Source organism: Denticeps clupeoides, chromosome 3 (assembly GCF_900700375.1).
Source record: "Denticeps clupeoides chromosome 3, fDenClu1.1, whole genome shotgun sequence".
In the NCBI taxonomy this organism is placed as follows: Eukaryota; Metazoa; Chordata; class Actinopteri; order Clupeiformes; family Denticipitidae; genus Denticeps; species Denticeps clupeoides.
Window position 1 is genome coordinate 18,446,968 of NC_041709.1, and position 25,123 is coordinate 18,472,090.

Genomic DNA, 25,123 nt, shown 5'->3' on the forward strand with positions numbered 1-25,123 from the left:
CAGGACTATGTTCAGGCCTTGACCGGACTGTGTTATGATGGTGTCGAGGGTCTTATTTATCTGGTCCTCTTCTCCTTTGTCACCGCCCTCATGTTTAGCTCCATCGTGTGCAGTGTGCCCCACACCTGGCAGGGCAAGAGGTAAGAGGTCATACAGAGGTCACTCTTTGAACCCATTCTGAGGTGACTAAATGGTCTTCCTTTGGCCTCTTAGTACACATTTTTGCAACTTCACCACAACATTAACCAAACCTACATACCACCTACACATCCTTTCACCCAGACCTTCCATACCTGAAGCACCAGCTCTGGTTCCCGCAGGCAGGAAGTATTTTCTCATCAAACTAATCTACACTACATCACGCTTCTGTGTCTGTCTGAGTTGTGTTGGCTCATTCGGTTTAATTGTCAGACCTTTTTATTCTTTTGTCTTGCTTTTGTCATTTTGTTTCTTAATGTTGACATTTTTGTTGTTGGTTTTCCTCTGTTGTTGTTTTGTGTTTACCTCCCTCTTGTCGTGTCCCTGATTTGGAGAATCCTCTTCATGAATGGACTGGACTCATAAATCAAATCAGATTCAAATGTAGCCTCATAGTGGTGGTGGGAAAGACAGAGATGTGCATTTTGAGAATAAATTCACAGCGATGCTAAGGTGTCATAACCTGTAACAGCACTGACCCGCTCTCTAAACAATACCCTGAAAACAGCAATGTGCGTGTGCTCTGGTGTGCGGAAATTGTGTGTGTCTGTGGAGTTATAGTCCACTCTGATCGTCTCAGGCTGAGTGTAGATAGTCAGGTTAAAGAGGTTCACTACTGCCCTCTTCTGGAAGCTTATTAAAGACAACTGAGGTTGGCGTGTCAGAACCAGTCATGGTTATTATAGATATGTCCATCAGCCAAGTATTTGCTCATTGGACTGGAAAAAAAAAAAAACAATGTTAGGTGACCTCCAAATCTGTACCATTCAGAATGACTTATTCCCATTTTACTGTATTGTATAATTTTGTTTTCTGTTATGGCCATCTTTCTGGTCATTTGTAGCCAGTTGTTTTCTTTCTTCAAATCCATTTTTTATTTAATTTGATGCATTTGATGCTTAGGCTCATTGCACATTTAGATGCATGAGTCGGATCACCAACGGAACTCATGCTGGACTGAATCTTGCCATATTTTCAGCCTCAGTGCAGATGAGACAATACTGATACATTGTATATAGTATTGTTCATGTGATTATTGTGGTGTGAAATGGACAGTGAGTGTGTGAGCGAGTCCACATGCATACATACAGTACAGGCCAAAGGTTTGGACACACCTTCTCATTCAATATGTTTTCTTTATTCTCATTACCATTTACATGTACGTTATGTACGTAACAAAAAAAGGTGAAATAAATGAAAACATTATTTTAGATTTATTATTATTATTTTACTTTCTTCAAAATAGCCGCCCTTTGCTCCGATTATTGCTTTGCACACTCTTGGCATTCTCTCGATGAGCTTCAAGAGGTCGTCACCTGAAATGGTTTTCCAACAGACTTGAAGGAGTTCCCAGAGGTGTTTAGCACTTGTTGGCCCCTTTGCCTTCACTCTGCGGTCCAGCTCACCCCAAACCATCTGGATTGGGTTCAGGTCGGGTGACTGTGGAGGCCAGGTCTCCACTTTTTGTTGAGTACATAACTCTACATGTGTTCGTTCATAGTTTTGATGTAAATGGTCATGAAAATAACGAAAACACATTGAATGAGAAGGTGTGTCCAAACCTTTGACCTGTACTTCTATCTACTCAGAATGTAGTAAGTAGGCTTTTGTTGATGTATTTTTATATTGGCTCTACAGTGACCAACATTGACCTATTACACCGTATGCTTATGGAAAGACATGCAAGTTTGGCTCAGAACAGGCCTGTAAAAATACAGAATAGTAGAGGAAATGTGTGTGAAAATGTGCGTGTCCCTGTGTGTGTTAAATGAAGAATGCTGCCAAGACAGAAATGAAAAAAAGAAGAGGAAATGTCGCCCTGTTGTGGCACTGCTTTGTCTCACTCTGCTGTCTCCCCCGTTCTGAAGGAGTGAGGATGATGACGGTGACGAGTCTACGGCGGCTCACGGCTCGCGGCAGCCTCACGATAACCTGTACCGCGTGCATATGCCCAGTCTATACAGCTGCGGCAGCAGCACGTACGGTAGCGAGGCTAGCCTCCCCGCCGCCGCTCACACCGTCAGCAACGCGCCTGTTACCGAGTACATGTGAGTGTAGCTAAATGCTTACGCAAACCACTCATACTGCATGGAGGTACAGTTTATCTTTCCAAACAGTCGACACACTGTTAGAATTAACATGTGGCTTGTTTTGCATGAAGATCTCTATGAAATTGTTCTTTATATCAACCAGACTAATGAATACTCTACACGTTACTAAATAATACTATTAACCGTTCAAAAAAAAACGTGACTTATTAGTTATTAGCTGCTCATTGTGACAATGTAAAACAGAATAAACTGGCAAATAATAAGTATATAATACTGATTATAATACTGATAAGCACAGTGTAAGTATTAGCACTTCCACTACAGGTTAGCATTAGCTGAGCTTCCAGGAGAAACTATTGCTGGATGGTGCAAACAGTATTATTTCGTGAAGTTACTGAAGAACTTCAAGGATCAGACCAGATCAATTTTAAACTTAGTTCATAGAGAACATTTAATAAAATCAGATAATTCATATTCACAGAGGACCACAAAGGCAAAGTAGGTTTAAGGTGCTAGTTTGATCATCGTAATTAATGTTTTAATTAATGAAATTTGATTGTTTAACTGATCATAAGTGATAAATCCTGCCAAAATCTCTTAGGTCAAAACCAGTAGGTGTCACCCCTGGATTCCATCAGCCATGATCGTGTCACAATCTAGCAACAGCATGGTTAAACAATCTGATTACTGCTATTTACATCAGTTTTTTCCTCAAAGTGAATTGCAAAGTTTTAAAGAAGACAAGCACAACAATATTTTTTAATCAAGTTATGGCTAATGTAATGTTAATGTCAGTTAATGTAAATTTGTTGCAATTTTTTTTAACTAAAACACAGCCTGAAATTTTTTTTTATCCATCTCGATCATAACAATAAACAATAGCCTAGAGGGTAAGACACTCGTCTATAAACCAGAAGACCACAAATTCACAAGTTCAAACCCCATTTGCTATCATTGTGACCCCCGAGTTTCTCCTGTAACTACTGATTGTAAGTCGCTCTGGATATGTTCGTCTGCTAAATGCCTTAACTGTAAACGTAAATGTAATTTACAATGTAAGCATTTAACTAGCACAAACATTTAAGGAGAAGTGCAGGAAAAGTCTGCTCTGCCTGTCAGGTGATGGAACAGAATCTCATGACACACACAACTACATAGAGCTGCACCCAGTGGGATCCAGGGGTTGCACTATACAGAAATATCAAATACGTGCATGGATCCAACCTCTAAGGCAGTCAAAGAATTGCAAGTGTGATGGCACACCTTTCTGGGATTCTGAGGCCAGACTCCACACTTTCTTGCTCTGTCCTCAGAATCGATCCACATGATGCACCAATGACAGAAGAGTAGAAATGGTTTTATGCACCTTGTGCACTGGGCTGCCAGGCATAGTGAGGACAATCCCCCGCCCCGGGGGGAGTCAGTGTAACCGTCGTCTCTCATTTGTGACACAGGAGCCAGAATGCTAACTTTCAGACTCCCCGCTGCGAGAACACTCCTCTGATTGGCAGAGAGTCCCCTCCGCCCTCTGTAAGTGCACACTTTTAAGTGACATACAATGTACCTTATACCCTCAGTGAAGTGCATTCTACGCTTAACTTGTAGGGAACATAGAACAGCATTCATTTTTGAGAAGCATCATTTCCTTTGCTAACAATACACATGCATTTTCTGCATGCAATGTAAACATTATAAACCGCAACCACTTAGTGTAAAATACTCTCTGCCAAAAGGTACATTTGCCGTATGCCTTCCGGCCTGTGTAGCACATACTTCACCCATTTTAATGCAGTGCTGAGAGGTGCATGTCTTCAGTGTACAGTCCTAGCTTTCTGGAAAAATAAAGTGCAGATTTCTGGATTTCGAACACTTCTCTGTTCCCCCCACCTTTGTGAGTGCACACTTCACAGGAGGACTGTAGGGTCATTTTGGCAGCCTGGGCTGTTCACATGTGTGGCCCTAATAGAGGAATAATCATGCTGATTATTTTTTAGTGTGTTCCTATCAGTCAAAGTAGTCACTATTTTTGAACTGGTGCTAAGCACAGTGCTACGTGCTAGGTGTCGGGCTTGTTCATGAGTAACATAAATAGATTAAATAAGAGAGAACCATGCTGTTGTTGTCCGTATCTCGAAGAAGAGAAGCTAGCTTCCCTTTTTGTTGGTGTATAAAATGGAAGGGGCCTGATGATTGACAGGTCTCACTTCCTCATTCAGGATCATTTAATCATACGGACATCAATAAATCACATATGCAAACATTCTTGTTTCTTTCTTATTCTATCTATTTTCATACGTAAATCCTGAGGACGTTCTTGTGAACATGCCCCATGCTTATTGTGTAGCGCTGCACTTAAATCCAGTTTGAAAATAGTGCCCTCCTTATTTGTGATAGCTGAGGTCCAGATGAAAATCTGGGTGTAATGACTACAGGAAGGTTGCATGAAGATTGCATGATATGGTCTGGGTCGAGAAAACATGAATATTTTCTCAATGGGAGAGTCTTGTCATGTGAAATGTGTTCTCTTGCCTGTCATTTTGATAGTGGCATGCCTATGACAGTCTTTCCCCCTTCCATCTTACAAAGAGGAGAACAGTAGGTTAATTTTTTGGTTTGTTTATTGTACTGGTCAACGTGTTAACCACACTGAACACAGTAAATAATCATGCGTAAGTGGGAGAGGGAAAGACGGAAAGAAAATGACCATTTGGTTATTAGTGTTCCCTTTTCTGTTTCGCACTTTGTTTCTCTGTCCATCAGAGTGGAATTCAACTAACTTCCACAACTGAAGGATTTTACCAGACACTGTATTGCATCTTGCTTCTTCAAAACAAAATGCCTTTCCCCAGCCCCGCAACCCAGGCCCTTTGCAGCATGTTGTATTGTTTGTTGTAAACCCACCCCTCCCCGTTCTTTCCTCTGTGCTCATATAGATGCAGTCCCATAGTGTATCGGTGAGGTATTGGGATTACAGCTATTAGTCCCAGTCTTTGATCCACGTGGACTGTTTATATATAGATTTTTTGTATTACAGGACAAACACACATCCTTTTGCACTTTCACTAAATTGCTTTAAGGTCATTCATTTTGTTTCACACTAATAACAAAAAACTACTGCAGTATGCAGTTATACACTATCATTTTCTGATCTTTTTAACAACTTCAGGCTGTCCAAATGACTCGTTGGCTGTTTTATACGTGTGTATATGTGTTTATATGTGTTTGTAGTTGTTACACCTATATGAAACTTATTTGACATATTAACACCTTGGTCCAACTAAAGACATTTCAAGCATTTGTTTTTCCTGGTGAAGATGGCCAAAAGTGAAGACTGAGGATCAACTCTCTTTTAGCCCAAAATGGTTTTTGACTTTAGTAAAAGAAAATCCTATAAAGTTTGTTTTTTTAAAATTCAGAAATTAGCCATTATGAGCTAAAAGGTAATTGTGATCTCAAAATAAATCATCAGTATTTCTGTCAAAATCGCAAGGACTTTCCTCTTACTTTTATATCCTCCAATATACGTCTGTTGTCCAAATTCTCCATTTGCCATTCAGTTGTTTCCTCAAGAAAGATAAGCTGTTAACATCATCTAACCTCCTGCATGTAGCATAAACCATGGACACATTAGCCTTCAAATAATATCAGACAGATTAGTATTGGAGGATCAACTCAGTTAAAAGTAAGTTGAAATTAAACGTAACAATTCATTCTTTTGCATGTAGTGCTCTCTGTCAAAACACCACTGTTTCATGGCACTAGGGATCATCCCATGAAAGGTCTATCAGATGTACTCATATTATCGCCCAGAAAATATAATGTTTTATCTGCCTCTCTTTTTCTCCATGTCTCTCTTGACTCTTTATTCTCCTCTAGTACACCTCGAGCATGAGAGCCAAGTACCTGGCCACCAGCCGACCTGATCAGCCCAATCGGTCAGGCCAGCAAAACCGCACAGAAGCCCAGCTCCGCCCAGACTCCCACAGTCGCTCCGTCCCCAACAGCCGACCCAACTCTGCCATTCACCGGCCACACTCTTCCATTCATTAACCAACGTTTGAACCTCTCCTGAGAGCAATTCTGCCTGTTAGATATCCCAAACACCCCTCTCAATGCAACAAATATTCTCACTGTCATCCTAATGTCCAGTACGAGTACGTTCTGGAAAACCAAGGCTAACGTTCTATGTTGACCATTGTGTCTGTTCTCCATCGACATTTTTCATTCTGCATTCACCTGAGAATTTCCAGCAACCTGCAACCTTACGACCACACTTTATCCTGAAATCCTGACACCTAGAAGGAGTTGCAGTTCACTCAGCAGTCTAACACTGCCACTACACAAAGTACTGGAAATAGCCCCACAACAGGGAACAGCTCTACCTCCACTCTGACCAGATGGGACTACACACCTCCCGGATGAATAACAATGCCACACTACCCTTTGCCACAATAGCCATGGCCGATCTGAGCCTAGTGCGTGTGTGTGTGTGTGTGTGTGTGTGTGTATGTGTGTGTGTGACAGAGGGTGTGTGTTTTGACAAAAAATGAGCACACTATTGAAATTGTGTCTGTGTTCTTCGAATTCATGTGAAGCAGAGGACCATATGGCATAGTAACACTGCCCCTGATCTGTCCCTCTGTGGCACTGTGTGTGTGTGTGTGTGTGTGTGTGTGTGTCTGTGTAAGTGTGCACGCAAATAACAAATCAGCAAAGCATACTAACCCCACTCCATTTGTGTAAATACTAAGTGTTTTTATATGTGAGACCTGCAGACAGCCTCTGGTCTAATCGCTGCCCTCCATCTGTGTGTGTGTGTGTGTGTGTGTGTGTGTGTGTGTGTGTGTGTGTGTGTGTGTGTGTGTGTGTGTGTGTGTGTGTGTGTGTAAATATAGAAATGAAGAGCAGTCTCCAGGACTCGCTCTCAAAATTTCAGTAATGTTTTACCAACTACAGTGGGACCTGACAGTCATTATGGTTTGTGGCGATACATGTTTTTTAATGAATCTCTTGCAAATCTTCTATGTGAGTGTACATTATATACATAGTGTGTGTGATCACACATTAAATGTCAACTTTGCGGTGAAATGCTGTTTGAAATTGCTGTTCCTATCTAAACACATTTCTTATTTTAAAGCTAAAAAGGGAAAAAAACAAGATAAAAGAAAGTAAAGAGAACAGGACAGAGGGAAGAAAAAAATTTGAAGTTCCCTCCATTCATATGTGGCTCTTTTTTTGATCATCTAAAGAAATGGAAGCGAAGTTTGAAGAAATTGAATGTGGAATCTGATGTTGCTGGAGAGAGTTTCATGGGAGGAAAAAAGATCTGGAACTCTGCTGTTTCTGAGACTGGACTGCTAACTAGTTCATCCTAACCTTTATATTTCCATTCTTTTCATGGAATACCTTGTCACTGTTCTTTTGAAGACTAACACACAAGAAATTAAGGTCAATGGTAAACAGGACATTTTTTATTTCACTTCTCATCCTTCTAAAAAAGCACAAGCTGTGAAATGAAGAAGATAAAAAGGAAAATATCACTTTTGTCTGCTGGGAAGAGGAATAAATGGCTTTCGGACTGTGTAAAATAAGGTTGCTGTGAACTCACTCCTCTATAGCTCATTCGATGTTTCTTTCTCATGTTGTTAAGAGGAAATGGGTCTCTGATTGGATGCCAATGGCCAAGGGCATTGGAACTCAATCACGAGACATACACATAAATGACACATACATTGTAAAAGCACATACAGTTCTCCTCCCAGGGTACCGAAATTTGACACAGTGGAACTGGCACTAAGCGTAGTGCTACTCAAAGGTCAAACGTCTTCAGAATTTACATAAAGAAATAGACAAACAAGAAAGAACCGTGTGAGCTGTAAATAATTGGGGTCGTCCTCGGTTTATAAAAGCATGGATAAAGATTGCTTTATGGATGTAATAAATAATTACATACCAACAGCATACAGACAACTACCTAGAGGTTCGTTCTTGTTTTTTTCTATTTATGTGAATCCTGAGGGCGCGCAGCGCTGCGTCCGGCTCGACCTTTCGGCCTTTCTCCTGGTATAGAAGGTATCTGGGTATATTTTGTTGTGCGAATAGTTCCACTTTTATTTCTTTATGAGTGTTAGACCACTAACCGTGAGAGTCAGACAATCTCCGCTCTGTAATGCTACAGTATGTACAACGTATTAACAGGTGTTGCACGATGGTGAACAAAAATAACATAATATTGCCTTTCGTAATGTTTTCTACACGGTTGCATTTTTCATAATAATTTCAACATTTTTATTTTTTTCCCCTTCGATTCCTTTGTTTCTGTAGGTTTACAAATTGTATAGAATAGTGGCAACTCGGCCAGCTTGATTCCTAATTGTGAATACAAACGATCACCCATTGCTGTATTAATAATGGTTCTGTAGATTTTTTTTATCATTGTTATTTTTTTCATTGATTTGTGATTACTAAAAATACATCAAGCATAACTTACTGAGCCTGAAATAAATGTTTTAAAATAAATTAAAGTTTTAACTGTTAAGGTTGTCCGTTGTCATTTTGTCTTGCTAACAAATTAACCAAGTCAGACATGTTTAGAAAGCCACCCAAACACCGGAGCCGCTTAAAAGATTTAAAATAAAAATTTCAATTTAACCTTAATCAGAACTTGTACATAGCATGTTCAAAGTAACTGAAAGCAAAAGGGCAAATAATGTACATTACTATACATCTATTTAGCTCATTACAATTGCTTATGGTATATCTTAACCTTTATAATAGTTTTGAACTGGTTACATTGCTCAGATTATAAAAACTAGATTACAGAAAGTTTTAGAGGATTTTTATAGTGTTGAATTTTACATTCAATTCAATTTACTTCATTGGAAAACAATTGTATATAGGCGTGAACTCCTTTCTCACCAGCCTTCATCTCCCAATAGTGCAGTGGTTCAGTACTACCACATGGGTGGGTAACACACTCGCCTATAAACTTGAAGACCCAGGTTCAAATCCCACTTACTACCATTGTGTCCCTGAGCAAGACACTTAACCCTGAGTTGCTCCAGGGGGACTGTCCCTGTAACTACTGATTGCAAGTCGCTCTGGATAAGGCCGTCTGATAAATGCTGTAAATGTAAATGGTTCAGAGATGCCCAGGTTTCTGCTAATGAAAAGGATGGATCATGATCACGACAATGTTTGGCCTAGTCCTAGTGTGTGGCAGTGCGTAAGCCTAATTGAACGGTGTTAGGCAGTCTGGACCTAGAATAGTTTTTTTTTTTTGTAATTAATAAACGGTACTCATGGACTTAAAGCTCAGAAATACGAAAGCTCTCATGCTGTACTGTACAAAGCATAGCGGAAGTTGTGGTCGTTTCCCCATTTTCATGCCAGAGGTGGGATCAGTGTTGCTTGGCATGCCATGATTTTACCCTCTGTACCATGTACAATCAATAATTCCAAACTCCCCACAATGGACCATCATTTTACCGCTTCTTTAGCACGACTAACAAGTCCCAAATGATGCAAGATCATTTAATATCAACACAAACGTTGTGTGGGTAAAAGTTGCATTATGCAATATGATATGCGCAGTCTATGATGATATGTGTTATTGAAGCAGATTTTCTCAAAATGCAATCATTTTTAGCTGCTGGTACGATTTAGGATCCGGCTGGGAGGGACCTGCTCGACATTGCGTGAACCTGAAAATATCAATAACAATCTAATAATAAAAGCCATCATAAACCATGGAAACAACTCGATCCTAGCAGCCAGGGAAGGAGAGGCTGCGTCTCGTCTCGTCTCGTCCTCCTCCCGGGTCTCCGCGTTCGGGTCTCTCCCTCCGGCGCCGTGAACGCGCGCGGCGGACGCGCGCTCCCGCTTCGTCATTCACTGCGCGCGCTCCCGTTCCGACCGGGCGGAACTTTATTCACGGGAATGAACGGCCGGGCTCCGTTATCATTTAGGGGATTTCGGTTTTATTCTCGAAGGTCCGTGGAGGCGAGGCGCGCCGAGTCCGACCTGCTCCTCGGGACGAGGGACCAACTTTACACGCTGCGTCGGGGCCAGTGAGTCTCGCGTCTTCTTTCGCGTTTACCTGCTTCGGTTTATTAAAATTATGGTCATTATTCATTTTCCATCAGTGACAATTAGCCGGCGCCCCTGTCCAGAGTGACGGGGACTTACGAGTGCGGTTAGGCAGGGTTGTGTGTTTTAAGGGATTGTTTTGCCCTTATTTTTCTCCGGCATGCAATCTAAATTCGAGCTAAAAGAATGACGCAGGTCGAGAACAGTCGACGTTTGCTTATGGCAGTGGACATGCACACATGTCTTCACAAGTTTTTGTCTAATTGTCTTAATAGGCTGTTGTTCAGGCGTAAATAGGAATACTTTTGTGAGATATAATGGTGTCTCCCCTCTCCTGTCGGCTTTTGAGGGTGAAAATGTCTCCCCTTTTTTCTCTCTCCGTTTGAACCTCAGGTGGCCATCACTCAAACTTAAATGGCCTGAAGGTGTGAAGATCGAGTGGACGTAACAGGATGGGGGGGGGGTTCATCTGGGAAAGGATGTAAACAGCATCACGAACGCCACACTAGGACCGGCCCGAGAAGGTTACAAGAAACCACCATGAACCAGACTGGTTTTGACCAGGACCGGGTCTTGTCTCTTGTCAGTGACCTCAGCACTGCCCAGTCAGCCAATGAGAGCCTGAACCCAACACTGGACCAAGATGGGGAGGCGCTGGAACTTCACGTTCATCCCAACAACAGCTTCTTCTTTACAGATGGTGCTGGGACAGTTGAATGGCAGCTCCTCCTGACCATTCATGAGCCAGGCACCATTGCGCTGACCGTCCTATACTCCATCTCCTTCCTGGTGGGTTTCCTAGGCAACGTCCTGTCCATCAAGGTGCTGTGCGGTCGCCGCGGCAGTGAACGTCTCTCTGGCGTGAGGGCCACCCGCTACTTGCTGGTCAACCTGGCCGTGTGCGACCTTGCCGTGGTGTGCGTCTGCATGCCGGTCACCCTCGGCAACCACGTCTACATCCCGTGGGTGTGGGGCCACTTCATGTGCCGCGCGGTGCCGTTCACCCAAGCGGTTTCGGTGTCGGCGAGCGTCCTGAGCCTCACCGTCATCAGTGTTAACCGCTACCTCAGCGTACGATGTCCCCTGCGTTCGCGCTCCCTCTTCACCCGCCGCCGAATCCTAGCAGCCATCACTGTGGTGTGGGTCATCTCTGCGTCCATCTGCATCCCGCTGGCCATTACTATGCGCCTGGATGAGCTTAGCCTTCAGGGACTCCCGCTACTTCCTGTCTGCAGCGAGGCGTGGCCCCACCCACGTCTCCGCCAGGCCTACAACATCCTTCTCTTCAGCGCCCTCTACTGCCTTCCTGTCTCCTTCAACTTGGTCATCGGCTTCCTGACAGGACGGCGGCTCTGTGGGGCGGGGCTGGGCGCGGTCGGTGGGAGGTGCTTCTCTGAGCTGGACCCGCGGTCACAGGCCGTCCACGCCTCACGTCTGCGGAGCCGCAGGCAAATTGCACGGATGGTGGTGGCCCTGGTGCTGCTGTTTGCCGTGTCCTGGCTTCCGCTGTACCTGGTAGACCTGTGGGTGGACTGCAAGCAGCAGCCGCCGCCCGGCTGGCTCCTCCAGGCGCGGCCGTTCGCCCAGTGGCTCGGCCTCACCAACTCCAGCCTCAACCCCATCTGCTACTGCTTCGTCGGGGACCTGCACCGCTCCGCCCGTCAGCTGCGCACGCGCTACCACCAAAGGATCCTCACGCTGTTCGGCAGCGCCGGTCTCACCATGGACCCCGGCGACGGCACCGCGTCTCCGGCCTCCGCCCTGGCCCTGGCGTCCCTTCCCAAGCTCTTCAGCTTCCGCAGGCGCAGGGCCGAGGAGGAAGAAGAGGACATGGCCGAGGGCCACTTGAGCAGTGTGACCCGAGGCCGCAGCGAACTGTCAGGGAGCCTGACAAGGACCAGCGCCTGTTAGGCTGCACTGTTGCCCTGGTGACCAGAGGTCATCCTTCCTCATCCTTTCCTCTCCTCTACAACTTTTTGTGGAACATTATGTCCCGCGCCGTGGTCAGAAGCTCTTGATGACTGAATTAGGAAGAATTTACATATCTGCTGTTCTCACAGCCTGAAGTTAGACTTAGATGAACTCTCTAATGTCGCCGCTTTAATAGTTCCCCTCCAGAGATGCATTTAACAACCAGCGCCTGTAACACAGTTACACAAACACATTTACTCATCATGTACCAACACAGGGCCCGCGCTGTCCTGAGCACAAGCTGTAACTCGATTTGGATAGATATTGCGGCCTTTAATGTCTGTTTTTTTGCTTCCACTCTCAGAAAGGGAGAGTAAGAAGACTTTTCTGTGCGACTGTGCATGGTGGTGCAAGGGCTGCATCAGCATTTGTGTTAAATGTCAACACTGTTTTAATTTAACTGTTTCTGTGTTGAAAGGGGGTCTGCGTGGGTGTTCTCGTCTATGTATTATTTTGCCTGAGGCTATTTGTGTATTTAAATGTGGAGTTGTGTTGCATTAAAAAAAAAAGTCCTATGTGACCATTTCCTGCAAGATCAAAGGTGAAGATTTCTTCTCTGCTTTTTCCAAACCCACCAACAAATCCATTTATTCATTGTATTTATTTAGACAAACACATAATTGAACGCCACTGGACAAAGAGGAGCTCTCCGTGGTGCTGTTGTCTGGAGAATTAAAAAAAAAAAAAAAAGTCTCAGAAATATTTTTCACACATTCTACCACACCTTTACCTCTAGAGGCCGAAGGTACATCAGTAACAATCTTTCTCTCGCTCTCCTTCTCCCTTCCTTTTCTGTCTTGTCCTCAAATTCTAAACTATGTTCATCATAGTAACTAAATGTGTTTAATTAAAAGTAAATCAATTAGACTTGTGTTTAAAAGGCCTGCCTCTGGAGTGGCTTTGTGTCAGTATGTTTTTATGTTATGGCTTAGACCGTGTGCACTATGTGCTGAGCATGGGACTTGTTCGCTAGGGTAAGGTCAAAGACGTCCTCAGGACGTCCTTTCATAAATAGATGAAACATTGTCTTCAATGATGTTTGCCTGTGTGACAAGTTTAGGGGAATGGGGTTAAATCATCCAGAAAAATCCTCATTGGGCTCCTCCCAATTCACACAGCACCACTCTACAGATGAAGATCCGGCAGATAGCGGACATGGGGAATTTACCAACAAAAATGACCTCCGATATATTCTTACTGGAAAAATTGACCTCCCACACTCACGCCATTTCACTGCAAAAAAAAGGGGAATACACTTCACACCCCCAAAAAAAGTGAAACCCTGCTGGGACCGGGTGGGTTGGTCAGCCTTTAGTGCCATCATGCTGATAACTCTACTTAAGCCCAGGGGTAAAGTAGCTGGGACTGGTGTAGCTCTGCACTGCACAGTTACACCGTCCAGCATGCCGCTGCTAGCGCCAGGGGGACCTGACAATAAATGCAGGCAATTCGCATCCCCTCAGCTAATTTTGGGCTTTGTCAAGAAATTTAAAAGCATATGGCGCTGCAGATGGCTGTATTTCTGGCCTCTTTTTTTTTTTTTGCAACCTGTCAAGTGAACAATCCAACTAACTTTTCACTTAATAAGTCGAGCGCCTGGTCGGTTAGGAGCCGAGGACAAATTTGGCCTCAAGCACCACCTCTAAATAGCCAAGTGCTAACAAAGCCACACACTGCTACAGGGTATCAAACAAACAACGTTGGACTGCAGCCCCGCCTCGCTGGGTGAGTGTCACAATTTTTTTTCTCGGCAGAACCGTAGATGTCTTTCTGTTTTTATTTTACACGCGTGGGGATTACTCGACACACAGTTTACTTTAGGCTTCTCCAGTCATCCCTTTGAAGGTATTCAGATGTGAATTGGTATTGATTTTTCTTTTTAAACCAGCCCACATATTCTATAGATTTGCGATGCCGATGACTTTTTACTGTTGAATTGACACGTTGTTATGTCCTCTCTACATTTGCCAGTTGACCCCTGCACTGGACAGCCAATTTCACAAAAATAAGCAGTTTATGTCAGCGGCTGTATCCGTTTGCTTATTCCTTTGAGTTGATGAAGATAGGAAGCTTTTTTCCTGTAATGCTGCCATTAAGGCCAACATCTTGTACCCCCTGATCCACACACATATTGCATTGTATTGACTATACAGAGCTGGTTAAGCAGGACACATTGACACATTGTGGACATTGATACTGTATTCTGGGAGCTTTATATTAATAAAGACTATAATAATTTCTTTAGTTGTGCCAAAAACACACTATGACTTTCAGAATGGGCCCTGCTATGTTCAGTACTCACATGTAACTACGCCATGCTTCTTTTTGTACAATGGCTTTGTTTTCAGAGCACAGTTTGATGACCACAACATTTCAACAACATTTCTACAACCTTGCTGTGTCACAGAAAGTGTATAAATGGTGAACATACAAGAGTCCAGTCTCCTCTTTCCATCTCAACACACACATATACATACACACACACACCATTTTGTCCTTACAAAAATGCCAGATGCTTTGCACTAATACTTATACGGTTGTTGGACTTCATGCACACCAAAAACATTTCGGCTCATCAGCATTATGGCTATCCAGTCCAATCCATCTGTCTTTTACTGGACTTCTCATAAGAAGCCTTGATTAAAGGAGCCAAATCAAAATTTTATCACCCAGCTCAAAAATTCATGCTTTCTTTTACATAACCACATCTCCAGACGCTAGGAGACTAAATGAAAAAATGCATTCTAACATTTAAGAATTAGACAGCACAACTGTCACTCTTCATTATCATCTTCATCGTGATCTCCATAATTACGCAGCTGTGTATCACGACTAAGGGATATTTACTGTCTAGCTAATGATGATGTGTTAGATGAGTGTTATGGTGTTGTCTTGTTATTGTGATTTTAATGGACTTTTGAAGTCTATGCTGTGTAATACAGATCCATTTGCAATACCTGTGCTAGTGCAGGCAGCTGAACTTTTATAATGCACATACAGCATCTGATATACAATTAGCTTTGTTTTGTATAGTCAGACGTTCAGTTTGGTGAAATGAGAGTGGTCTCACTTCTATTGTGATATTAAAATGTCTGTTTTTCAATGTGCACTGAAAGCATTTTTGTTGACCCAACAGCATCTGCACATATCTGCATCAAATTGAGAACCAGAAACAAGAGCTGAATTGAATGAAAGGAAAAAAATATATAGAAGTTCATCCTTCCAGAAGTCCTTTCTTCATGCTTCATTTGGTTTTCATAGAATTTAGGTTTCTGACCTGGTGTTCCCAGGAGAAAATGTACTTAAGAAATGGCCTTTAGTCATTATATAATATTTTTTTTAACTTACCCTCTCACTTACTCTCCTTCTCACTCTTTTGTTTTTCTGTCCTGCCTTGTTGTTCTTTGTCTCTCTCTCTCTCTTCATTCTCCAAAGAATCCCTTCTATACCCTCCTCTCGCTGCACTCTTCTGTACCGTGAACTCTTTCATCCATCTGCTCTTGAATTCTGTATTCTTTATCTACCCTGCCTCCTCTTTCCTTCTGCCTTCAGGTCACTCACGTTTTATCTCCTTTCAGAAATATTCATATGTTTGGATCTCACGCTGTCCTTGCCTTTTGTGGGCACTTCAGTGGATGGTGACATTTTCAGGGAAAGTCGGGAGGGTGGTGCTTGACAGAAATTGAAATGATGTCTTACTGCAGGATGTCCAGAACTTAGCCTGGATCTTTGAAATGGTTTTCTTACATCTTCACACAAAGGGTTCTCAAAGGGAACTATTTTCATACTGGCACATTAGTGCGTGGGGCTTGATTGCTGTAAGGTCAGAAAAGAACCACTTGGTAATACTACCCTTTCTGCTGATGTGGAATTATTTATTTCACATAGAATGCAATATTTAGTTTTGATTTTATAAATATAAATACTACCTAGTTTTGCATGATGAAAACCTGCAACTATCAACAAATATGCTCAAACATCATTAAAGATTAAAGTTGAAAAAAAAAGCAGAAAAAAATGGGTAAAGGTAAGGACTTAAGTGACCAAACTGAAGGAGCAGCAGGCAGCCATGACAGGCGCCCGGGGAGCAGTGAGTGGGTACGGTGCTTTGCTCAGTGGCACCTCAGTGGCACCTTGGCGGCTCGGGATTCGAACTGGTAACCTTCTGATTACGGGACCGCTTCCTTAACCCCCAGGCCACCACCGCCCCAGTATCACAAATGTGTGGCAGGGCTAAAGGAGTGTACACAACGGGACAACGTGTAAATTAACATGGCCCACATGAACACAAATCATGCACACACGACCCAAGGGTGAAATAATGGAACAAGGACAGGACACGGCAGGAAATCACGGCACCGAGCACAGAGCAGCATCCAGGAGCAAGACACAGGGTCATGTCCGGCCAAGGCTTGAGAACTCAAGAACTATTGCCGCTCAAAATTATCAAATTATCAAATTGTATCAGCAGTCTCTGAATTACTTGATTATGTTTCTATTCATCCCTCATCGATGCTTATGACATTACCAACAGGACATAAGTTGTCACTTCCCAGCCCTGTTCATAGTAATCCTTTGTATGCAGGTGGCACCTTTTAGTTTGGACTTCATGTCATGTCAGTTTAACGTTTAAACATTTTACAAACTATATAAGATCAGTTCAAGTATATCAGTTTAAGAAAGTTTATCATAGTTTTACTGTATAAAATTTACAAAGTACAAATAAAAAAAAGACCAAAAAACAGAATTACAATGCAATAGAGATATTTTGAGTGGGAATGGCAACGATTTGTTCTTCTAATCTCATGTTTAGATGTTGAGTTTAATCCCATCTGACCCCAAGAAGTTCCAGAGGGCCTTCGTAATTCAATTTGTTAATTTATTGATCGCTTAATTAAATCCTCATTAAAATGGCACTGCTGATTTACTTCCGGAAGAAAGTGCTCTCAAAATCAAATGATGAACCCCGGTGGCCTTTTGTTGGGTGCTCTCTGTCTTTTTCTGCCTTCCTTTGTCTGTTTATCCTTCCATCCACCTGTGATGTCGTAGCCATAGTCAATAGTACCACTCAATAAACAGCCCTTTTCCATTACATTTTAGGGAAACTCCAATGACAACAGCAAAGTGCGTCAACATCGGATCCTGGGCCGCAGTCCCACCCCCTTTCCAGACTTTCAACGTGCCCCCAGGGGAGCTTCCAGTGTCTCTCTAAGGCTGGAATCAGCTTCAATTAAATTGAGTGATTGGCTTATTCTGACGGGGACACGCAGATTAACGATCACATTTGCAGATATTATGCACACGCACGCATATTCAATGCACCCCACTGCAGTTCTAAATACCAATATAAAAAAAAACGATAAATATCTAAGTAAAAATTTAATGTAGCTGTGCGAGTGAATATCTTAAAATAATATGGTAAATTCAGAAAATAAAGTAGTTTAATATGTGTTTACTTATGTGGTGCTGCATCTTAGTCCTTTGATGCTGAAAGTTACAGTCCAATCTGAGCATCAGGAATTTTTCTTCTAACCCTTACAACACAAGAATACATGAAATAAAGTGCTTTCATGCTGGTGCACACTGCTGCTACTTAGCCCAGGAGTGTTGCTAAATTTGGGTGCTGTTGAGTCTCATCACAGAAAATGTGTGAAACGGAATGTGGACATTCTGTATATCCACAAAGATGGTGTTCTGACTCCCCGATGAAAGATTTATGGGATCTTAGTCATTGCCGGAGCCCATGGATGGATTAAATCTGACATTCAGTGTGTGTACCAATGTGTGGCCATGTGTTTGGGTTACTATCAGACTGGGAACCTATGAGCCAAGAGCTATACAATTTTGCTGGTAAGCACCGCCTTATTTGTTTATAATAAAGATGCTTTAGCAAAGGTTAAAACTGGTTGCTCATATTTTTTACTTAATTGATAATGGGTATGTGAAATGGTAACAAGCTAGAGTATTGAGTCATTTCCATTGTTGATTGATTGATTTTGAGTTTCAAACGAGTGAACAATTGGCCAGGACTGCTATATTGATCTTTTTTCCAGGAGACCTGGAAGTGCCTTGGCTGTTTACACACCAGATAATGCAAACAGGCAGCCAATCAGGATGTATCATCATTTTAGAGCCAACGAGTCTGCCCGTTCTCTCTCTCGCTCTGTTCCTCCTGCATTTTCCTCCTTTAAATATCTGTCGCCGCTCATTTTTGTTGATTCTTTATACAATACTGAGGGAATACTGAAGGAAAAATAAACACAACCATTACATTCATGTTCTTCGCAGCTTTGTTTTTTTACAAATGTTGAGGGGGCATTCTTAGCAACTGAGCAATTTTCCTAATACCAGCACATCCTCCACAAGAACTGTACAAGATGTTCTGCCTGACATACCCCAACCCCTGACCAGTTCCCTTGAAAAAGAAAATCAGTTATTCACTTCACATGTCATTGGTTTTAATGATGTGGATGATTGGTGTGGGGACTGATTTAATGTCCCTGGGGATCAGATGGCCGATGAAAAGGGTGTTTTGTTTCTGCACAATTGTGTCATTTGCATTGTCAAGCAAGATTATTTTTTATCAAACAATGGTTAATTTAGTCTAAGAGGCTAAATGAAGACCTTTTAAAAGTCACATTTCAGCCTTTATCTCGTGTTCTATTGATCTGTCTGCTGTCCTTCTTTTCTGTTTTTTACTGTTTCTCTGTTGGATGGCCACGCCACTGCAGGGTGCAGTCAGTAGTCAGACAGATTGAATTGGGTCCTGGTCACACACAAAACTAAAGTCTAGTCTAGGAAATGCTTTTTAATGGTTGCTATTGATGTCTGACATGTACACACTCATGTTATTTAGCACAGACACACAGCACAAACACTCTCTCTATCACTGTAGCACTGTATAGAGGGAATGAGGCACAAGTGCACAACAACAACTTAACTCAAATTACAAACTTAAATGGGCGTGAGGACCAAAACCGAACACATAATAAACAGGTGCAGTATAAATAGGCAGGTGGAGGCATGCACAGAGCCCCCAGAGAGCTTCCAGCTCTAGTGCGGCTGTTCAACACCAGTCCCAGCCTCATATCACCTAGTCCCACCTTCTTTCGTACAATGGGTTCAGCCATGGGTTCAGCCACACTTCTCAAGGTCTGATTGAGAAGTGTATCACAGATGAGAGTGAAGTGGGAAACTTCACCCCAAATCTCTGCTCACCTCTACTATTATCTAAGTGTTTTTTATCTTGTTTCAGCTCATATCTGTTATTTGACACCAATTAATTCAACTTCTGTGTAAATTTTAAATAATAAGTTTTATAGGATTAAGTATTTTATATATTGGTTAGAACATCCAGAATATTTAATATATGTTTATATGTTTATTTTGAACTCTCACAATTCTGGACTTGTTACGTCCCTGGACGTATGCTCCCACGTGTTCTGTGTGTCTGGCTGTGTTTTTGCGTCCTGTCTCTTTTAGGTTGACTTCATGGGAGGAGTTGAAGCCTTCCAGCTCCACCAACCATCTGCCATTGGTCACCTCCACCTATATAAAGAGACTTCGGATGGTGTTCGGGAGGTCCCTTACTCTTTTGGGCGGTTCCCAGGGTCCACAGAGATCTGCAAGGAGCTCCATTGGGGGATCTCATTTGTGTTCTTGTTGCTTTGTGTGATAGACCCTTTGTTGTTTGCCTGTGTTAACCTGTTAGCCTGTTATGTGCCCTTTTTGTTAACTTGTGCATGTTTGAGTTATCCCTGCTGGACCATCCCTTCCTTTAGGCTGTTTTAATGTTGGTTAGCTGTGTAGAGTCTGCTGTTTTATTTTACCTGTTAGCTCACAGTGAATAAAATCACTGTTTGTACGCTTTGTTTGTGGGTGAGTGTGTAACAGTGGACATCCTTCTCTCCACACCCTTGTTGCATTTCTAAGGCCCCCTAGACTTAGGAACGTGACAAATAGGGGCTCATGTTTTCTCCTGGTTTGGTGTTTGTGATCAGAATCGTATATCCAGGAAGTTATGGTGTCTTTTGGGGTCTTTGCTGTGGCAATGCCCTCCCTGCAGAGCACCACTTTGTTATTTTGCTTTGTTATTTTTCCTTTCTTTCTTTTGGAGCTACTCCAGGTGGGGGTACGCCGTCACACGAACAGCCTCAGCTTGAGTCTGCCAGGGTGACGTTCGGCATTCAAAGTTGCCTCCAATTGGTACCCTCTGAAGAGCAGGTAGGTTAAGGTAGCTTGTGTTAGGCAGGTTTAGGACCGGATTTACTATTTTGCTGCTGTGTTTGTGGCCTCAGGTATACGTTCGGTGGAGAGGAGTTTGTGTAGGCTTGGGTGGTTGTCAGTATTCAGCTTTTTGTTTTTTGGCATACAAGTTTGTGTGGGGCATTTGATCTGTTTGTGTACATAGGTGTGGGTCTAATGTTAGCACACGATTCATTTTGTGTGTGGTGGCTGTGTTGTATAATTTTTGTGGATATTCATTAGTGCTCCTTCTGCATTCGTTTGGCACAGTGTCTCTTTTAGGTTGACTTCATGGGAGGAGTTGAAGCCTTCCAACTCCACCTACCATCTGCCATTGGTCACCACAACCTATATAAAGACACTTCAGATGGTGTTCGGGATGGTGTTCTGCTAGGCCCTTACGCTTTCGGGAGGTCCCCAGGGTCCACGGAGATCTGCATGGATCTCCGCTGGGGATCTCATTTGTGTGTCTTGTTGCTTTGTGTGAAAGAGACGCTGTTTGAATTGCCGTGTGGTGTTCGCTCACTCTCAGTAGTGAGGTTCTTCGGCGGAAGGATACTCTGTTTCAGTTGTGGAGCGTGTTGGTTAATAGGAACATTTTTCCCAGCCCTGTCTGATGTGCTCTTATCAAGCATTTCTGCCGATCTGGCGAGTGACTCTGATGCGGATGTAAAAATCTGTGAGTGCTCATTGGAGAAGCGTGAGTGGCTTGATTCAGCGAGAGTTTGTCCAGAATGCGAATACCATAACTATGGGCTCGCAAGATGGTGCAGGAGTGTCAGCGTGAGCTTGAGCTCAGAAAGTTGGAGCAGCAGGTTGGAATGGAACGTGACTAAGTACCAACGTGAGCACCGAGTGTGCTTTTGTGTAAAACTCCCGTTCGGGATAAGTCTAGGACTGCTGTTGTATGGCGGTGCGTCTGTTTGTGGGCCTACTGTCTCTCAGGCTATTAGTCCCCAGAGCAGTGAGGAGTGCCCAGTTTGCCCTATTATTTTTCCCATCACTGACATTTTGTATTTCCGTGGAAGTGGGGGGGGGGACATATTTTGTTGCACCATAGTTTGCTTAAGTTTTGCCCTATTATACAACCACCACCATTTTTGCTTTTGAACAAATTTGCTTTTGAACAAATTTGTTGTCCATTGCTTGTTTTTGGACCTTCGTCATTTTTTTATGTGAGATTCGTTGAATAGTGCAGATATTGTATTTGAGGGGCAATGCTTTATCTTGTGCACTCTTGGATCAACCGAAGGGTTTATATTTGGTGGTTGGGGGTGTTACGTCCCTGGACATATGCTCCCACGTGTTCTGTGTATCTGGCTGTGTTTTTGCGTCCTGTCTCTTTTAGGTTGACTTCATGGGAGGAGTTGAAGCCTTCCAGCTCCACCTACCATCTGCCATTGGTCATCACAACCTATATAAAGACACTTCAGATGGTGTTCGGGATGGTGTTCTGCTAGGCCCTTGCGCTTTCGGGAGGTCCCCAGGGTCCACGGAGATCTGCATGGATCTCCGCTGGGGATCTCATTTGTGTGTCTTGTTGCTTTGTGTGATAGACCCTTTGTTGTTAGCCTGTTATGTGCCCTTTTTGTTAACTTGTACATGTTTGAGTTATCCTCGCTGGACCATCCCTTCCTTTAGGCTGTTTTGATGTTTATTAGCTGTGTTGAGTCTGCTGTTTTATTGTACCTGTTAGACCTCCTCTCCACACCCTTGTTGCGTTTCTAAGACCCCTAGACCTAGGAACGTGACAGGCTGCATGTCCCAAAAGCGTTTTAAGACTAAATGATTAATAAAATCCATCTTTTAAGTGAAGTGAAATGTTGTCACGTGACACAGCACAGCACCCATTGGGCAGCCATGAAATGCAGTGTGTGGGGACGGTGCTTTGCTCAGTGGCATCTCAGAGGTAGCTTGGCGGTTCAGGATTTGAACAGACAACCTTTGGATTACAGGTTTGTTTCCTTACCTGCTAGGCCACCACTGCCTCTTATGAATATTGTTCAGTGTACAAAGTATTTCACAGAACTATTTGAAAATAATGATACATTTATGGAGGCTCTGGATTTTATAGCAAAGAGCATAACACAGATTACATAATAGTCAGCATTGCACACAAAATCGTGTTCAGTATTTCTTAAATTACTTGTCACATGGAAATAGAAACCAATGGAATTATAATAAAATTATAATCCTTATTACTTCAGATGACATGAACTGTAGGCATGAAAATAATGCCCCTATCAGACATATCAGACAAGCCATGTCCATACCAATAACATTTGACTTAAGGATTGCCAGGAGTTGTGTTTGTGTCTATTCAAGCCTTGGCCAATGTTCTCCAACCTTGAAACCTTGGCTCTTACCAGAGGCAGACGCACTGCTATTCCTAGACCTACTACGAACAATGGTCAACTGTTTGATCAACTGGTCTCTCACTGTTATTGACACAATCTTCTTGAAGAGAAATCCAGGTGCAGGGGAAACTGAGTGTCCCGTTGGAGTGTATATGGCTGGATATGAGATGATTGGATGGGAGAGATGAAGAACATTGAAGACTTTACCTATTCGGAACCATGATAAAAGTACTTTTTCTGATTGGACTAGGCATTGCCATGGTTTATTGAAGGAAACGGTGATGGTTGCTCAAAACCCCACAAAGCTGGCAGGATTGATTGATTGAGTGGGCAGATCTGTGGGCAGTCAGACTGTGACTATTGATCACAAATTGGATACCATCACTGTGACTATCAACCGTAAACTGGACAGCATCTTGGATAAGCTTGCAGCTCAGGGTAGTTTGACTCTCCCAAACCCATGGACACCTGGATACACACACATATATACACATGTACACATTTTGTTGTGTGCATCGTGTGCTGTGCTGCAGTGTTTCACAATTTAATAGTTTAAAATTAATATAGTATTAATATAGTAATATAGTATTAATATTAATAGATTTAAATGTAATTTAAGCCCTAACATATACATATCTAATAAACAAGTAGTCTATGCACAAAATGTACATTTAAGTAAAATAGAAAAAAAGGTTGCTCATCTGGGCCAGTGGTTTCGCAGCGGATAAGGAAGCGGCCCCATAATCAGAAGGTTGCCGGTTCGAATCCCAATCTGCCAAGGTGCCACTGAGCAAAGCACCGTCCCCACACACTGCTCCCCGGGCGCCTGTCATGGCTGCCTACTGCACACACAGGGTGATGGGTTAAATGCAGAGGACAAATTTCACTGTGTGCACCGTGTGCTGTGCTGCTGTGTATCACAAGTGAAAATCACTTTTTTTTTTTTTATCTTAACCCAGTATCTGTGTTTAGAAAGGCATTTCTTTTAAACCGAGATTTACAGTTCAGAAGATAATTTGGTCAGGGGAAACAGGACAGTATTTGATCGCATATGTCCAGGGCTCTGAAACTGTAAAAAGTGAGAGTGAATTCTTCTAATGAGAGCCACCTGGCCATCAAAATAGCACATATTCAGAGAAAGAAACAATGGAATGAAGAGTAGAGGCTCAGTTATAAGCGTACAGTTCAAACACATGACAGGTGCAGGGAGGTCCTGGCTTTGTGGTGTTCTCTCAAGGGTGTACTCTTCCCCCATCTATCCATTACTATTCTCTCTCCACATCTGCTCTCTCGCTCTCTTCTTATTAATATTAAGCATGAATTCAAAACAGGTACTGCTACACCATATAATATCACTCAATTTAACAATAAATGCAAATGGTTTGTCCTGTAAAATATAAATCCCATTAATTCCAGGATTTGGGGCCATATTTTCCAAATACAATTATAACATGAAGTACATCTTTGTAACTTTCACTTCACTTTTACTTTCATTTAATTTATGTCTCCTGGATTAAAGGAAAATGACTGCTTGTTAGTTATCTGCATCTTGGAGAAGTGAAAGAAAATAGAGATTTGTCTATAATTACCCCAAAGACATACTTTAATGATGTGGTTTGATGATTGAAACTCATAAAGACCTGCAAATAGCCTGTGCATGGGTCGAATGTTGCAAGAAAGCTGTTACGGATGTAAAGTGGACCACGCTAGACAGCTACACTAGCCTCACAGAGGACAAAAACAGGAACGTTTTAAACCAGAGGTGTGACAAATCCTTTTCCTTGTTCTTGAGGCATATTGAGTTCATCTGTACAAACAAAAAATGTATATTACATTATAAATATGATGTTGTCAAATTTGGTTATGATCACTCTGATGTTACATTCTATAAACAAATGTAAAAGGATGCTGTTATTCTAATCAGGAAAACTATTTTAGAGTTAAATGCTGGTGCACCATTTTACACAAGCATGATGCTGGTCTCTCCAGGCCTCATATTGAATCTTTAGTAGTAAATGAAATTTCTATAATGGCCTTCAGACAACACCCGTTCATATTCCTCTATAGCTTCTGCATTTAGATGAAAACACACCAAACTTTCTTTTTGGAGCACTTGATGGGGATGATACAGCCATATGAGCACTGGTTCAGACACACATCACCAGGAGTCCTCTCACAACCCATAAATGTATCAGGGGAGTGAAAGCAAAAATG

At 42.5% G+C, this 25,123-nt stretch overlaps 2 protein-coding genes across 2 annotated transcripts in view; both read left to right on the plus strand.

Annotated features, from left to right (window-relative positions):
* The window catches only part of ttyh3b (tweety family member 3b), a 32,022-nt gene extending 23,235 nt beyond the window's left edge, over positions 1 to 8,787 (plus strand). Inside the window, exons 11-14 of the mRNA XM_028974027.1 lie at positions 4 to 140; positions 2,067 to 2,246; positions 3,704 to 3,779; positions 6,126 to 8,787. Of these exons, the coding sequence (XP_028829860.1) occupies positions 4 to 140; positions 2,067 to 2,246; positions 3,704 to 3,779; positions 6,126 to 6,299 (567 nt within the window). The 3' untranslated portion in view covers positions 6,300 to 8,787. The remainder of the gene's footprint in view (positions 1 to 3; positions 141 to 2,066; positions 2,247 to 3,703; positions 3,780 to 6,125) is intronic.
* Positions 8,788 to 10,844: 2,057 nt separating this feature from the next.
* Positions 10,845 to 12,248, plus strand: LOC114787167 (neuropeptide FF receptor 1). Its single transcript, XM_028975016.1, has one exon. The coding sequence runs from the start codon at positions 10,878 to 10,880 to the stop codon at positions 12,246 to 12,248; it is 1,371 nt and encodes a 456-aa protein (XP_028830849.1). The 5' UTR covers positions 10,845 to 10,877.
* Positions 12,249 to 25,123: the final 12,875 nt, after the last annotated feature.

Bases quoted from the DNA above. Each gene is read 5' to 3' on its own strand.
- LOC114787167 (XM_028975016.1), top strand. From the start codon at position 10,878: ATGAACCAGACTGGTTTTGACCAGGACCGGGTCTTGTCTCTTGTCAGT.